The sequence below is a fragment of the Mesocricetus auratus genome, unplaced genomic scaffold (genome assembly GCF_017639785.1).
Source record: "Mesocricetus auratus isolate SY011 unplaced genomic scaffold, BCM_Maur_2.0 Super-Scaffold_100010, whole genome shotgun sequence".
Taxonomy (NCBI): domain Eukaryota; kingdom Metazoa; phylum Chordata; class Mammalia; order Rodentia; family Cricetidae; genus Mesocricetus; species Mesocricetus auratus.
In genome coordinates, this window is record NW_024429194.1 from 81,248,778 (window position 1) to 81,265,754 (window position 16,977).

General features: G+C 50.5%; 1 protein-coding gene across 7 annotated transcripts in view; it reads left to right on the forward strand.

Moving 5' to 3' along the window:
- Window positions 1-16,977, forward strand: part of Efcab6 (EF-hand calcium binding domain 6) — a 185,239-nt gene that overhangs the window by 150,461 nt on the left and 17,801 nt on the right. For all 7 annotated transcript variants that reach the window (XM_040754059.1, XM_040754061.1, XM_040754064.1 and 4 more), the window contains 2 exons: window positions 4,621-4,822; window positions 6,852-7,043. In XM_040754059.1, coding sequence (XP_040609993.1) covers window positions 4,621-4,822; window positions 6,852-7,043 — 394 coding nt within the window. The remainder of the gene's footprint in view (window positions 1-4,620; window positions 4,823-6,851; window positions 7,044-16,977) is intronic.

The window sequence follows — 16,977 nt, forward strand, 5'->3', positions numbered from 1 at the left end:
TGCTGAACACTGAGCCACCCTGACTGAATCCCCCAAGGGTTTTGATCTTTCTCGATTAATCTGTATCTCTTACTTTTCTGGGAGCACGCCCTGGTTCTCACTTCCCACTCTTCCTGCTCCCATTGTCTTCTAGTATTCAGTGCTTGGGTTTGTCTTACAGAAAGGCATCCTGTTCTTAGTTCATGGACATCTAATCTCATTTATCAGAAATTAACAAACTGTTTTTCAAAGCTTTCTTGGTATGGGTGTGGAGGGTCAGTTTCAGAGGGTCAGAGCACTTGCTGCCAAGCCTGACCCTTGGAGTTCAGTGCTCTGGATTCTGGAAGGAAAGAACGAATCCCCACAAGTTGCCCTCCGACCTTTACATGCAAACTGTGGCACATGAACATGCATGTATGCACATATGATAAAAGCATACATAAAATTTAAAGTCTCTTAGAAACAATTTACTTTGCCTGAGAAATCTGTCCTCCGTGTTGCACTTAGAGTTTGACCTGATGGACCTTGAGAGCTTGTTTGGAGGTTCTTGAGGGGAGCACAGCTACTCTATACCCTTGACTGAAGACTGGTCCTCCCCCATCCCGGGAAAGTTGTCCTCTTTGGCCAAGTGCACGACTTTGGGAGGGACGCACATGAAGTGGTGAGGGAGAAAGGGGACACCCACCTCACCATCCAGATCAGCAGAATCAACAGTGGAAACCAATGGGGTGACGTGTCACAGCCAGGTCACACTCTCACCCCTCAGTGTTACATTTGTACCAGTCCTTCATGTTGGTGGTGTCTTTCAGAAGTGTGCTTATGTTACTGGGGGATGCTGGGAGCAGAGTAGAAGGAAGTTCCCCAGAGAGGTGAGTCTGTCACGGTCCATACTATAGGAGGACCTGGCGCATTGTCTCCCTTGGGTCCCCAATGTCAGCACCTCTAAAATTTTCCTTGAGATGCTCAGATTTAATGAAGAATAGAACATTGTCAGGTTAGACCTAGGGGCTCCCAGGTGAACTTGAACTTGAGACAAACAGTACAGCAAGTGTCCCACAGCACAAAGATGTGTTAATGCTGAAAAACATCTGTGTGTCTGAAACTCCATTCCTGGGGATGCTAGGCCCTGTGGGAGGACTGTAGAATCAGTCAGTAGACTTGCCTGAGCAAGGCCCCCCCAGTATATCCAGATCCCAGCCCCGGTTCCCTTCTGAGAGACAGCTGCCCTGGAGACAGAACTTGAGGTCTTTAACCACTCAAGTGCTCTAGTTCCTGCTCCCGTCTCCCATGTAACTTCTGACAAAGAGTCTGATGTGCTTCTTGCTTTTACCCCATGTAGGATCACTTTTCCCTTCCCTTTGGCTCTTTTCACTATCTTTCTCTGTCTTTGGGGTCCTATGGCTTGAATCTGATATACCTGCGTATGGGTTAGTCTGTCAGTTTGCATCTGTCATGCCTGTGTATAGATTTGTCTGTGTTTGCCTCACTTGATGCTCAGCAAGCTTCCTGGACCTGTGGCTTGGTTTTTCCCATTTCTTCTGGAAGTCTCAGCCATTATTATGAAATGCAGTCAAGGCCACCACAGTTGCTCCTGCTTCTGCTGCAGGGCCCCTGCCTGTTGTGTGAGCCTGTGTGTCCCTCCCTGTTTACTCAGCCCCTCCCTTATTGCCTGGGTCTCCTTTCCCTCATAGCTTATGCTAGTCATGGCTGTTTTAACTTCCCTGTTGCTGGTCACGCCATGGTATGGTGGGGGTACTTGCTTTTCTCTTCAGACTGTATCCTTTCCTGCCTTCTAGAGTGGTATATGACTGTTACTGAGAATTCTGCATGCTAAATGGGTAGCAGTAGGATAGGCCTTGAAGTGACTCTGGACAGGAGCTGAGCTGGTTGGTATGTCAGTACCCACCAAAGCCGAGGGCTGCAGGCTGTTCACACCGTTTGTCTCTGCTTTTGTTCTGGGTTTACCTATGAAGTACTTTGAAACAGTTGGCATCTGTGATCCTTCCTCCGCAGGCTATGGTGAGGACTTGTTGTGAGAGGGTTGAATGCTATAGTGTGATGGAGGCTGAGCCTGTGGCCCTGGGCTGCCCACCCTCAGGCCTTTTAGCCTTCTCTCCATAGACAAAACAGGCGGCTCAGCTGGGATAAGCGGTTCTCAGATGAAAACCATGACCCAGGCAGTTCTGGTACGTTGACAAGGACACTCTTTAACCTTTCCAGAACATGAAGGGCCATTCTCAGGTCTCCAGAAATAGAAGCAGGCAGGATCCCTGAAGGTGAAGCCCACAGAATGCTAGGCACTGAGACTGGGCCACATCTATCCTTTCCTGGGAAGTTACTTCAGGAAGGACTCCAGCAAAGGGAGAATAGAAGTAAGGAATTCAAAGGCTGGGCTGTGAGCAGACTCAGCAGCATGGCCCTCAGTCCAACAAGAAGAAACTGTACACACTGGATACCTATGGCTTTTCTTGGACCCAGCAGAGATGAGAGGTCACAGGGGAAATGTAGCCCTGAAACCTGGAAAGACAGGCATGCGCACAGACTGAGGGCTAGCAGGAGAGGCTGTGTGTGCAAGAACGTGCATATATGGTATATATATGGTGTGTGCATGTATGTGGTGTATATATGCATATATGTGGTGTGCTCATGGTATGTATGTGTTGTATCATCTGTGTGTGTATGCTATGTTATGTGTGAGTTGTGTGGTATGTGTGGAGTGTGTGCATACGTTGTATGGTATGTGCGATACCTGGAAATGGAGGGCCATACTATCTCAAACTGCTCACATGTTCTCTCCTTTCAGAGTCTTCTCGCTGAATCTATTTCCAGCTGAATAAGGATTGTTATGCTCAATGAATAAATCATGGGAAAATAGATGCAGATAAATAATTAAGATAAATAATTAGTTGAGTGCTTCTGAGAGAGTCTTGTTAAATTGTAGTTGATACTTTTATAAACAGTGTAAAAGACCTCAGAACTTCTATGCTCCACCTTTCAATGGGTGATCAACTTTACTGTGCATTGAAGTCTTAATAAGGATCCATCACTCAGTCACTTGTTCCTCCTCAAAGACCCCTTGATGATAAACATCTTGGCTATTGGTAATTACATGTAGATTATTCTTTCCTGGATCCAAAATAGACTTTTCTAAGCCCTGGCAAGGAGGCTCGCATATGCATTTGCTTTATTGCTGCATTTTAATACTGCGCTGGCAACTCCTCCCTGCACATGAAGCAGCACTGATTGTCTGTCTTCTTGCGTCCCTGTCACATGATCCATGCCAGTGCAAGCAGACTGGGCTGCTCTGCAGCTGCAACTTGCAAAGCTGAGCTCTTGCCTCTTCTTCAAAAGCACCCAAGTCACTAGAAACTTCTCTCCCTCAAGCTTCCAAGCTTTCCTACTCTGATGCTCGCTCTCATCCAGCTGACAGGAAATCCAGGCACTCAAGGGCCTCAAGAACTTAACATAGACGTAGCAACCTTTTGTTTGTGTGCAGGTACACAGGAACATGTGTGTCCATACACATGAATGTTGTCTACCCACCCCCACCCTCTCTCTCTCTCTCTCTCTCTCTCTCTCTCTCTCTCTCTCTCTCTCTCTCTCTCTCTCTCTCTCTCTCTCTCTCTCTTTCCTATTCTTTCTTTTTTTTTGAGACTGGGAACTGGCCTATAACTCACCAAGTAGGCTATGCTAGCAAGCCCAGGCATCCACATGTCTCCTCCACCTCTGCACCTGTCCTTAAAAAACAAAAACACAAAAACAGGGTTATAGGATCAAATTCAAGTCCCTGTTATTCAGCAAGTGCTTTCCCATCTGAGAGCATGAAGCATGAAACATTGCTCTGAGTCACTAGTGTCTTTAATAAACACACTGAGTGTTTGTAGGAAACTCTCCAACCTTACTCAAGTTATTCTTTCAGAATTTAAAGGGAATTGTTTCCCAGTCTGAGTTGAGGACACAAAGGGGCTGTCATTGCTGCATGGATGTCCTTGTGGGGACATATACTGAGATGGAATTTTTATTGAGGAAATATTAAGCTAGATAGGTTTTGCACAATACCCTTGGAGAGCTCTTGGCTTGACAACCTCATTTCAGTCAGACTTGGGAAAGAATTTAATGTGTCTGCCTCAGTTCTCCCAACCCTGTACTGTCCCTGATGCTCTCCCCTTCCTAGTCCCCCACCTCCCTGCACACCCCGTAAGGCACCGCCATGACAGGAGCCTCCTGTCCAGCTTGTAGCTCAGATGGCTGATGCCTAGTTAGTTCTGCTATCCTCATCAGACTGCCCTTCCATGAATGCACCAGAGGTGGGCTAGCGTCTTTTACCCAGCAACCCTTGCTGCCTCCTGCTCTTTGAAAGTCTGAGCCCCAGTACCCAGCCATCAGGTCTTGGGACAGGGTAGCCCATGGCCTTACCTCTGGGGCAGCCCTCAGCCTTGCATCTCATGACCCTCACCTTGTTCTTCTTTGTGGTGGCATTCATGTGTGCACAGCACAAGGGGGCATGTGCCAGCAGGGAGAGCACCCTCCTCTTCAAATCATTTTCTTCCCCACACTACCCCTGTATTCTGCAACTGTTTGTTGAATGAATAAGCAACTTTTGTTTTTCAATGAATCTATTCTTTTCTTTTGTGGGGGAAGCTTGGGCATCAGTGTGCATAATAATAGCATCAATCCCCTCGACTTGTTGAGAGCACTTGAGACCAGCAAGACAAGCAAAGCTCAGCCAAAAGAAAAGGAAGAAGGCACACCGACACCAATCAACTTTTCTATGCTGAACCCCGAGGAGGTGGTGAAGAACATGCAGGTGGTGGTGGACTCCTCCCAGTCTGCTTTGTTAAAGGTATGGTAGGTTGCAAAGAGCCCCATCGTGTAAACTCCCCTCCATTCTTCCCAGGGGCTCAAAGCCCTGGCCAGATCCACCTCTCCCTAGACTCCTGAGAATCTGCTTGATCCAGATGAGGTTGCTGATCGGAGCAGCTGTGCCTCCCCTGTCACTCTGTAAAATATCACCCTGACTTTGCTCGGCACATTTAGGTGGATTCGGCAAACAGCAGGCAAGCTGAGGCCACAGGGCCAGGCAGAGAAGTGAGAGAGTCCAGGGACAAGCTGAGGCCACAGGGCCAGGCAGAGAAGTGAGAGAGTCCAGGGACAAGCTGAGGCCACAGGGCCAGGCAGAGAAGTGAGAGAGTCCAGGGACAAGCTGAGGCCACAGGGCCAGGCAGAGAAGTGAGAGAGTCCAGGGACAAGCTGAGGCCACAGGGCCAGGCAGAGAAGACTGAGACCCAACCTCATACAAGGGGCGAGATGAGGCCAACACCTTGGCCTATGCTCGGCCTCTGCTTTGGCACACACATGCCCGCATTCATCCACACAAGTATAGTTTGCTGTAAAGGGCAGAGAGGCTGGCTAGCAGTGGCTCACATCCCTCACGAACTCTCAGTGTGCTCATGCAAGTGACCCATGAGGATTTAGCATCCCCGGTGGTCACGAACCAGAAGCAAAGGGGAAGGCAGCTTTGCAAGGCGGCATCCATGTGAGCTGTAGGAGGCCAGGGGCCCCCAGGCTTGTCAGTTTTGAGACAGCCAAGGCTCCCAGTTTCTGCATAGTGGCCCTTTTTTTCTCAGATTTTTGGAAGCACCACACCGAAACAGAACTCCATGTTCCAGGCCAGGGTGCTTTGTTCCTCTTTGGGCCTCAAATGGCTTGGCAAGCTTGACATCTCTCAGAATGTTTCTGAAGTTGGGGATAATGGGCCTCAGGGAGGAGGGGGAACCACAGTGGTGACTTCTGGAAAGTGTTCTTTGTGTGGCATGGAGTTCTATAGCAGAGTTCAGGAGGCAAGCTGTGAGGTGGAGGGGGGCTGAGGGCAGGGTAGGAGGGGTGAGGCTGGTTCAGAATGGCCAACAGGGGACAGGGCATGTGAATACGTCCCTAAGTGCCACTGCAGATGCCACACCCCTGTCTCGTTTCCAGACAGTAGAGCAGCCCTGTACCCTTGCAATGTATAGATTTCAAAGCCCTTTCCTGCCCAGCTCCTACACCTGAGCTGTGGCTAGCAGACTGAGTTTACACACAGGCCCTGTGTCTGGAGGGAGCTGGGCCCACATAGCTTTTCGGGTGTCCCCAGAATGTCACGGTGTCATCTCCCCACACCACGTGGCTTCTAGCATCCTCACAGCACAAATGGATCTTCTTCAGATCGCTGTGCACCTGGTTCCCTCATGCCTGTACTTTCCAGCCAAAGACTCACTCTCAGCCACCCTCAGCTAAGTCTCCTTTATGGAGAATGTGCAGAAGATGAGAGAGGGTTTAGCTGAGCAGCCCAGGACCCAAGGTCAGGGACTGCCCCACTGTGCCCCATATGCCCTCTGCCGTGCCCTGCTTGCCCCCTCTGTGTCCCCGCTGTGCCCCGCTGCCTCGATGCTGAAAAGCTGTGTAGTGTTTTGCTTACATATACCACCTCCCACCCCCAACCCCCTGGCCCTGAGTTGTGCCTGAGGAGCACGGATCAAGAAAAGCAGGCTCAGGAGAACTGGGCTGGAGGTTGCAGGTACGCTAAATTTTTACTTTTGAAGGCAGCATCTTAAGCCCACCACTTGGTACAAACTTCCCAGTGCAGTAAGAACGAATGATCTTGTTTTGACAGATGGGAAAAATGTGTATTGTTTATAGCATGTTTTTTCACCTTCTCAGCTGATGACTGCACGTCTCGACCCGTGGTGTGTCACTGTTACCACACGGCCCGACCTGCAGTGTGTTGGGACCACTGCACGGTTCGGCTTGTGACAGGAGCGCAGCCCCCCAAGCATGGGGCAGGACATTCATTTGCCAGGTGCATTGCCAGCTTTTCTTGTGTGTACTTGTTTTAGGCATTTTCTGCACTGGATAAAGAGGACACGGGGTTCGTGAAGGCTATGGACTTTGGAGATGTCCTGAAGAGTTTCTGTCTGAAGCTAACAGATAACCAGTATCATTATTTTCTGAGGAAATTAAGGATTCACCTAACACCCCACATACACTGGAAATACTTCCTGGAGAACTTCAGCTCCTTCATGGAGGAGGTAAGGCGGCGGTCCTGCGGCTCCGCTGAAAGAAACTGGGAAAGTATGTGGAGTGCTAGAAGGGAACGTGTAGCCTCCACTTTGTGGGGGAAGTGTCTTCTTCTGTCAAAGAAGCCTGGAGCCTGCTTTTGTCTGGTGGTCTTTGCCAGCCCAAAGGCTCTTAGATCACAGAAGATGATCTGGTGTCCAGAGAAGCGAGGCCCGCTGTGGCCAGACTGAGGGCTGCACCAGCAGAGATGCAGGCAGAGGTGAACTAGGGGGTGTGGTGGGCCTTGACAGACATACAGGTGGAAGGTAGAACGTCCCCTGGGAAGCCAGGGAGGACGTCATGAAGAGGCGATGGAAATGGCTGCCCACGGGGTTCTTCTCTGTCATCCCCGGAAAATGACACTGGATGTACTGTCACTTACTGCCAGCTTGTTCCTTGTGGCTGCAGAAGTGGGCCAGTGTCACTGACAACAGTTCCAGCCTAGTTGAGTGAGTAGACTGCATTCCACACAGCACTCTGCTGAGGGCGTGACCCCTGCCTTGATGGCATAAGGGTGCAGTAGATAAACCATAGAGAGCTCACCCTAGATGGGGCTAATTTTTTTCTGAGCTGGCTGCTCTGCTCCTTTCTTGATGTCCTTTCTAGTTGCCTGCCTATGTGTGACCATGTGTTGAATGCCCATGTCCATTGTCCTTTGTCTTGTATCACAGATAAATCCCTAAAGAGGAGATGCCCAGAGCAGATGGCAGGAACCTCCTGGATAGGCACCACCTATTAATATGTCAATTTCATAGGCAAAGGCTCTGGCTCAGAAATTCTGGTGATGTCCCCAGTGAGTGAGTGCAGGCTGATGTATGAACCCAGGAGACCTGGCTTCTGGTCTCCCACTTGTGGAAATCCTCCTGCCTCAACCTCTCAGTCTTGGTATTACAGTCATGAGAGCCAGTATGCCCAGTTTTCACTGAAGCCAGTACATTGACTTTAGTTCACTCACACAAGCTGTTATGAAAATAATCTCCATATTAAATGGAAATATTCTCTGTCAAGAGCACACTAGTGTTCTTGTGTGTGTGTGTGTGTGTGTGTGTGTGTGTTCCCACCATCCTGCTGGGAGCATATAGGCTATCTTGTGTTTCCTCCATGATAGACAAAGCACCAGCCTTTGTGCCTGTCCCCTGCAACACACATACATACATGCATACATACATACATATATACATACATACATACACACACACAAATACACACATGTGATGCATGCCTGTAAACATGCATGTGCAATCATGCACGGGGGCACACATATTGTTACTCCATGTGAAATGCCTATTGGTTCTGATGCTGTCTGCAGTCTCTTATGTGGTTATGCAGTGCACGCTAGGCTTCCTGATGTCTCATGGCCCCACCGGCCCTCTGTGTTTTCAGCCACATTAGCCTCTGCCTTGGTGTTGACCAATCAGGCCGCAGGGATTCCCACCCTGTGTCACCCGCAAGCTGTGAAGACCTTCTCCTGGTCTGTGGCAGAATTTTGATCTTCACATCTGGTGGTCATTACTCTACACTGTGATTATGCTTTTTGTCATCTTATAAGAAATATATTGCTTGTTGTACAGATTTTGGAAAAGGCAGCAGTTATATGACCCCCCCATAGTGACAGTGACTTGTCACTATAAGAGTGCAGTGAGCTCTGGCTTGTCTCTGGGTGCTTCCTGTATGTTTCCTCACTGTTAACCAGGTGAGAGAGGTGGACAGACAGCTTCAACCAAGTCATGACCCTGCCTCTCCTCCCCACAAGGAAGGCAGTTTCCAAGCCGATGCCTCTACACCACTTTTGAAGATGGCTTGTTCTGCTTTTAATGCATTTGAAGGCTATGCAGAGTAGAAATGACACTAAGGATGTAATTAGGTGCCTTGGCTTTTTCCACTTATATGAAATGGTGCCATGTCACCTACAGAGCTTCCAGACATCAGGTAGAAGAATGCCAATCCTTGGAAACTTCCCATTGACCCTCTTACTCTTAATCATTTAGATTTCTTTTAACCTTTGCCCATGAGATTTATTCTCTATTTCCTTTGTAAATCTATGTCCACACAGATTTAAAAATTTCAACATGTATGCTTGCATTTGTGGCCATATGTACACGTGTGTGCATGCATGTGGGGGCTGGAGGTACCAGCTGTCTTCCTCGGTGTCACTCTGCTTTATTTCCTGTGACTGGGTCTCCTGATGACCAGCAGTCTAGCTAGCCAGCTTCTCCTGATGACTGCCTCCCGAGGGCTGATGTCACAGGGGGGTTGCTGTACCTGCTCCTGGTGACTGCCTCCCGAGGGCTGATGTCACAGGGGGGTTGCTGTACCTGCCCACTTTTTTGTTGTTTTGTTGATTTAAAAAATTTTTGAGGATATCATCAAACTGTGTTTACATTATTTCCATCTTTCATCTCCCCACTCAAACTCTTCCCCTATCTTCCCCACTCCTCGGAAATTTGTGACCCCTTCTTTAATTATTGTTGTATATACACATGTATACAGAGAGCAAGAGCCTGTTGAGCCCTGTCTTAGGGTGTGTCTTGCTGTGAAGAGACACCATGACCACGGCAACTCTTACAAAGAAAACATTTCATTGAGGTGGCAGCTTACAGATTCAGAGGTTCAGTCCATTGTCGTCATGACGGGGAGCATGGCCACGTGCAGGCAGACGTGGTCTAGAGCTGAGAGTGCCACATCTTGCAGGAAACAGGAAGTCAACTGAAAGTCACACTGAGGAAAGCTTGAGCAAAAGAGACCTCAAAGCCCGCCCCCACAGTGACACACTTCCTCCAACAAGGCCACATCTCCTAATAGTGCCACTCCCTTTGGGGGCCATTTGGTGTTGCTTGTTTATGTTTAGAGCTGACCACTTGAGGTTGGATAACCTTTCAGGGGGCTTGTCTTGGAGAAGTCTGGTTTTCCATCTCTTAGTGGTCATTAATTGCCGGTACCTCTTCATCTAGGGGTGGAGCCTTGTGAGATGCCCCCATCCACAGTGGCATGTCCACTGGTGTCATTGTTCAGGTCTTATTTAAGCAATTGTGTTTCGGGATATCAGGGCTGCAGTCTCCCAGCAGACTTCTGGTTCTCTGACTCTAACAGTTTTTAGCTCTCCTTCTACAATGTTCCCCAAAGCTCAGGAGTAGGATTGTGTTGTAGATATATCAGGTGGGACTGGGTACCCTGTGGTCATCTGTTCTCTGCATTTTGATCAGTTCTGGCTTTCTGTGGTGTCTCCATCCATGATGTCTCCATCTGTTGCAAAAAGGAGCTTCTAGGATGACGGGTGAGAGCTGTGCTTCTCTGTAGTATGCAGACAGGTATTTAGGATGCCCAACACCCCATGAGGGTTCTGGAAGAACGGTCCATGGAGTGATACTAACTGTTCAGCAGTGGGGCTCTGGAAGAGCCCAGGCCACAGAGGGCCACTGTCACCCTCTGCACATTAACTGGACACAGTGAGACTGGTCCAGGAAGATGCAGCAGAGAGGTAGCTGCACCCCACCCCCTGCACACCCCCAGGGTTCTGAAGACACCTGAAGAGAGGTGCACACCTAAGCCTGGGTGAACCAGAAGACTGTCCTTTACCAGGATGTCAAGCTGAGCCAGGGACCACAGGCTCAAAGGACCACAAGGCCCCTGTGCACCGTGTGGGTGTTCCTTGGTCCTGTTTACTTACCAGTTGGAGCAAGAAGTGGGGACAGAGGCCACCCCCAGAGGCCACCCCCAGCTCTTGAGTGCTTTTCATAGTGTAGGTGTCTTGCTCTGGGACACAAAGAAATGACCAGAGACTCCCCACTCCTTGTGATTGGAGGGTTGGAGGGAAACTGAGGCTTTTGTCACCGAGCCTGCTACAGTTTAATCCCAGGCTCTTCACCAGGAGGGAAGAAAAGGTCAGAAGTGATGGGGCTGGTAAAGTATCACTTAAGCTCATTACTGGAACACTAACCATCCCTTCCCTCTGGGGACACAGAGGAGGCAAGTAATTAAAAAGAGATTACTGAAGTGTAATTAAGGAAGCCAGCACCTTCCTTGGAAAGGAAATCAGCAGATATCACCCCCAGCCACGGTTACTGGACTCTTGGGATGTAGGATTGTACTCATGTCCTCAGTAAGACCTCAAGTGTATGGAAAGAGTGAAATGTGTCATCCTACTCCAACCGTTTGTCATGCTGAGTGAGCCTCAATGTCTCTTCTCACACACGTGTATGATCTTCTGTCTTGTGGCCATTGAGCAGACATGTGGGACTTGAGCCCTTCCTGCGGGGGAGTTCTGTATCCTGGGTCCCGGCTCCACACTGGGCCTGGTCTATCACAGGCTCCTTCTGCTTCCAGGAGCACCAGTGCAGTTAGTACTTTGCAAGAGGCGGGGTCAGGGCAGGAGAGCCCACCCAAGGCTAGAGTCCCACTGTGAGCAGGCCCAGGAGTCCACCTGTGAGCCAGGCCTGAGGTAGTTCCTATGCACGTTGCACTCACAGGAAAGCTGGTCCCATGGTTACAGAGGCCAGTGGGCCCATGCAGGTGACTCCAGCGTTCCTCATCATCACCGGAATCCCACCACACTGACTCCAGGATAAGACACTTCGACCTCCCGGCACTTAGGAGGAAGGATACAAGTTAAACTTGCAATGTGACCAGTGGCCAGGCTAGAGGACAAAGCAGTCAGCAAGGGGACAGGTGCTGGGTGACAGCACAGGCCCCTCTTCGTGCTCCTGTCCCTCCCCAGCCAAGCTGCCCCTGGCCTCCAGAAAACATTCCACACCCAACTGCTTCATGCAGAAGACGGAGCATCACCTTGCTTGAAGAAAAACCACTCCTGCTCCGTGTAGTTTTGGATCTACTGAGTACCAGAGGGGAGTTCATCAGTGCCGCTGGGGCTGGTCATGCCAGGAAGCCAGGAGCCAACCTCAGAGTCACTGCGTCCAGGAGGTCCTGCAGAGACTGGCTGTGATACAGCGCCCACCCCCACAACCTTCCAGCTGCACTTGGTAGCTCCTCACATGCCAGGTTCAGGCACGCGATGGACAAGGGGGTGTGCTCAGAGGACTCCATTGGGTGATTCAGCATCACAGAAATAACCATGACTGTCAAAACAAAAACAAACAAACAAAACAGAAAGTTTCACCTCGTGGCCCTTACAGACGCCCGATTTTGGTGTGTGTCGAGAAATTAGAAGAAAGAACAAATTGCCCATCCAGCCATTGTGCCTGGCCACCACCATCACCCTCTTATCACCACAACCAAATGTCCCCAGGCAGGTGGATATCTGGCAGCAGGTGCTTCGAGCCAGCCATGTTCCAGGCATTCCCATAATCCTATTTCTCTGGTAAAGTGACAGCGACTGCCTCACTGTCTGCATCTGCACTGTGGTGGACTGTAGTGGGCAGGGCTTCACAGAGGATCCCTGGCCCAGCAAACACCAAATGTCTGTATAATTATTTGCATTCTACTCTACTCCAGTTTGTGCCGGATGCTTGGCAGTGATGCGGTCAGTGGTGTGGAAGTTGAGTAGAGGAATTTATTAGCATTTTCATAATCGACTTCGCCCCTGAGTTTATTGAATCATTAAAGGGCCAAAGGGGCGGCTTTGATTGTTCGCACTTTATGGCAATTTCATGCTCTAGGAGGATTTGAGAGGCGGGAGTGTGTACGAGTCTGTGAAGATTCTGTGTGGAGTGCCCACTGTGTGCCAGAGGCGTGCTGGAGAGCTAGAGGTGGAGAAGCATGGGGCGGGGTGAGGAAGTGGGCGGGGCGGTTTTCTGATTGGTGGGGGGTGGGATGAGGAAGTGGGCAGGGGCGGTTTTCTGATTGGTGAGCCTGTGAAGGGTAACTTAGAGGTGCAGCTCAGACTATAAAGAGAGACATGTTAGTGGAACACTTTGTGGAGAGTCCTGAGGCCGGGGAATTGGTGCACTTCAGGCGTGGTCAGGGCGTGGAGAGTGGGAGGAGCTGCCCGCACACTACTTCCTCCCTGTGGGCATCTTAGAAAGTTCTCCAGGACAGAGGTTTTGGTCTCTTACTCACGGCCCCAGCATGGTGCCTGGCATCTGCCTTGTAGTGTTTGTGAATTTCTGAATCCTCTTCCAAGGAGGCTCCTGTGTGTCCCCTGCATGACTGTGGCAGCAGTCATCTCGGATGCCTACTGTTGTTTCTAGAGTGGGGATACTTTGAGCTCTGTCACTGGCAGAGGGACACTGAGGACAGCATAAGCCCCACCTCTCAGAGCCCAGCCCTGTGGCTTTGTAAAACAAAAAGCCCCAGCTGCCCAGGACAGTGGGAGGATTATGGAGACTGCACGTGGTCTAGCCTGCACCCTGTGAAGGCAGCACAGTGTAGCATGTCTAGCAGCTTCTAGGCCAGCCTCAGCAAGCACTGGCAGGCTTGATTTAATTTAAGGCCTTTCCAGAGACATTCTGGAAGTCAGGAATTCTCCATGCACAGCTGCAGTCAGCAACCTCGGAAGGAAATACTTATTCTGACTCTTGATTATTTGAGGGGACATGGTCCATTGTGGTAGAGAAGGCACAGTGGCAGGCAGCAGCCCGTGGGCAGCCCCATGGTGAGGGGAATCCATTCACGTCTTCCAGGATCAGGAAGCAGGGAGGGGACTAGAACCTGGGCTGGGAATCTCAAGGCTGGTGACATACTTCCTCCAGGTCGACCCCACTTCCTAATGCCCCACACAGTCTGGCAGTTGGTCCAGGGACCAAGTATTCAAACACATGAGCCTGTGGAAACATTTCACGTCAACCTCCATAGTCCTCAGGCCATCGGGAAACTGGTGGCATCACTGTCTCACCATGCAGAGAGTCCTGGTAGCCTTCCTTGGGATGTGAGCACCCCCTCCCCTTCTTGCCTCTGCCCCTCCTGCTCGGCAGACATCACAGGTGGGTCATGGGCACCTTCCTTCCAGAAATCAGACTTCATGTTTATCTGAATTTTCAATGCTCCATTTATTTATTTAATTATTTTTATTTGGACAGGCAGTTTTGCCACTATTGTTATTTTTAGCATTCATTTTACCCACTGTAAATACAAATGAAGAACACAGTACAATTAATTTCCTCGCTAATCAAAATATTTGATGGAATGAAGCAATTTTTCAATTCCTGGAACTAATTATAGGCATTCTGGAGAAGGAAGTGCCGGGTTCTGTGCTGTTGCTAATTAGAGTCCTCTTGTTACCTGCTGAGTTCTTGTGGGTGAGATTTCGGGAGGTTCCCCGCTCTGGGGGGTTGTCTCTGAGTCCTGAGAGCAGAGATGGCTCTGGGAAGCATGGTCAGATGGGCTAGCTCTGACCTTCATGGTTGGTTTGTGCACACATGGGTTTGGGAGCTGATGTTGTAATGGGCCTCACTAACTTACCTTGTCTGAACCTACTTGCTCTAGGGCAGGTTACGGCCTCTGCCCCATAGGTGTCTCAGTAGTATATAGGTTATAAGAGTTGGGCTCCTCTTCCCAAGGGTGTGCCCTGAGGCTACCCACACACTTGCACTCACACACATACATGCACACACACAACACACACATACATGCGCATGCACATGCACACACACAACACACACACACACACTTTTCTCCCTGTCTTGTGATTCCTGTTCCCAGGCCCCTTTGCTGTAAAGCTGGACACTGGTAGAAGGTCTCTGCATCTGAAGATGATGGCAGTGTCTTTTCTGATTAGGAAGAATATTCCTCTTAGTTATAGAAAAAAAGCACAATGTCCCCCATTCAGATGGGACACAAAAGCGCCAGACCGGGAGCCATCTGTTCTTCCCTGGCGCCCTCGGGTGCTCAGTGAGGCTGCTGGGGGCTGAGCCGAGAGGCAGTGGGAGCCGGGGGGCCAAAGCCCAAAGAGCCTGGCTCTGCCTCCAGCGTGGCATGGGATCTCTGGGTGGTGTTGGTGGGCAACAGTGCCTCAGTGATTGCCACAGAGACCCGAGGACCTCCGTGCCAGCATTTTGTGGTGGTTTAGAGGTGGTGGCAGCAGTTGACCCAGTGGATGGGGTTTTCAGTGACTTCCCTTTGTGTGGTTTCTGTGCTTTCTGAGTGACCTCGGTGGAACTGCATGACTGATACATAGGACAAACACATCTCTGGCTGGCATGAACTACTGTGTCAGCAAGAGGTTCCCGTCTCCTTACCTTCGTTTCTGCCATGTCAGACCCTGAGCATATTCTTGGACAGCATTTAAGGTCCTCCCTTTGCCTCCCCCACCCCCGTGCGCTCTACTCTCCGGCTGCAGGAGGGACATTCTCACTAGTACTGGGTTAGGATGTGAGCGCCAGTGTTTTCCATCTCTGTGCCTTCATGACAGTGACAGGAGAGGCATTACACAGACCAGGGCCATATCCCTCTTGAGGGCCCTCCCCTCACCTTAGGGGACTTGGCCCATGTCCCTCTCTCTCCTGGGACACTAAGCTGCATGTGAGCAGAGCCTGGAGAACCATTCCTTACTCTGGGTGGAGTAGGTGTGCCACAGATGTTGTCAGTAAGTGCCCACTGTGCCAATGGCTCATTCACGCAGCATGGATGACTCCGGCAGGTGTGGCACCCACGCCTCAGGCTCTGGGACTCACTCTGACCACTGCTTTCTGGATGGAGCCACACATGTGGAGAGCAGGAGAACTGGATCAACTTCAGAGATGGCATGAGTCTGGCCAGCGCCCTGCCTTGTCACCACCTCTCAGACTACAGGCGTGTGGGGCTGTGGGGCATGTGTTGATCATGGTGTGTACAGATGTGTGCAGGCGTGACCATCCCCAACGCGGCCACCTTGTGGCCTTTCTCCATTCCTCCTCACCCATTACTCATGCTTTCTGGTTAAGTTTTCCCTTGGAACGTTCCAGCAGCTGCACCATAGCCCATCTATAAAAATAGCACATTCTCCCTAACCATGTGCCTAAGGTTGTTGTTGCCAGTGCTTTGTTTTATAAAGCTTGCTAATTTTCTCTCGTTTATTTTCTAAGGAGACAGGCTGAGTTGACCACCAGACACTTTCTGGTTCATAAAGCTGCTCCTTCTCTCCACACGGAGATGATCAGGGTTCATGGTTAGCTGACGCAGAACCTTACAGTCATTTCCATTTCTCCGAGCCCAGACACTTGATTCACGACCACCACTCACTCAGAGCAGGCAGAACCCTGCCCCCTCCCTCATTATACTGCTGGCAACACTGGCATCATGCTGTGTCTGCTGTTCGTTACTTGGTTCTGCTTTGTGTCAACAGCTCCCTTGACCCCTGGGGACTCACTCCCCAGGAAGCAGAGGGCTGGAACCCTTGCTCTCTGTGAAGTGCATCTGTCAGGGTAAGCAAGCAAAGGTGAGCCTAGAGGTCAGAGAGAAGTGTGACAGGAAACCAGCAGGGGAGGGGACAGACTGGAGGAGGAATGGGGTCAGAGAGAGAGAGAGTACACAGGCTCCCTGGACAGTGCTGCACCTGTGGAGTCCTGTAAGGAGCAGGAGCCCTTAGCTGCAGCAGGGCGAGTGAGGTCACACAAGGTAGAAGCCCATTGTGAGGCTGGCCTCTTGGCCTTGGGGTGGTACCTTGGCCTGGGGGTTCTGTGGAGCCCTTGAGGGTCTGGCCTTAGAGATAGTCACTTCTAGAAAAGAGCCTCCTCCAGGGAGCATGCCCAAACATAGGCACAAGAGGCTTTCACCATGAGGCGAGAATGGGGCTGAGCCATTCACAATGGGGTTTGTGAATGGTTTGGATGTGGGGTCAGAAAACAGTCAACACAGCTGGCTGCAGGCCTTGGGGCTGGACAGGCGGCTTCCATTTGCTGAGGCAGAAACCAGGTAGAATCACACTCGCTGTTGGTGCTCCAGGAAAGGAGTCTCTCTGATGAAACTGGTGAGTTGCATCTTTCGTGGGCTCTGCCCCTCACAGGGGCCGTCTATGTGAGGAGCCACTCGGCTGTC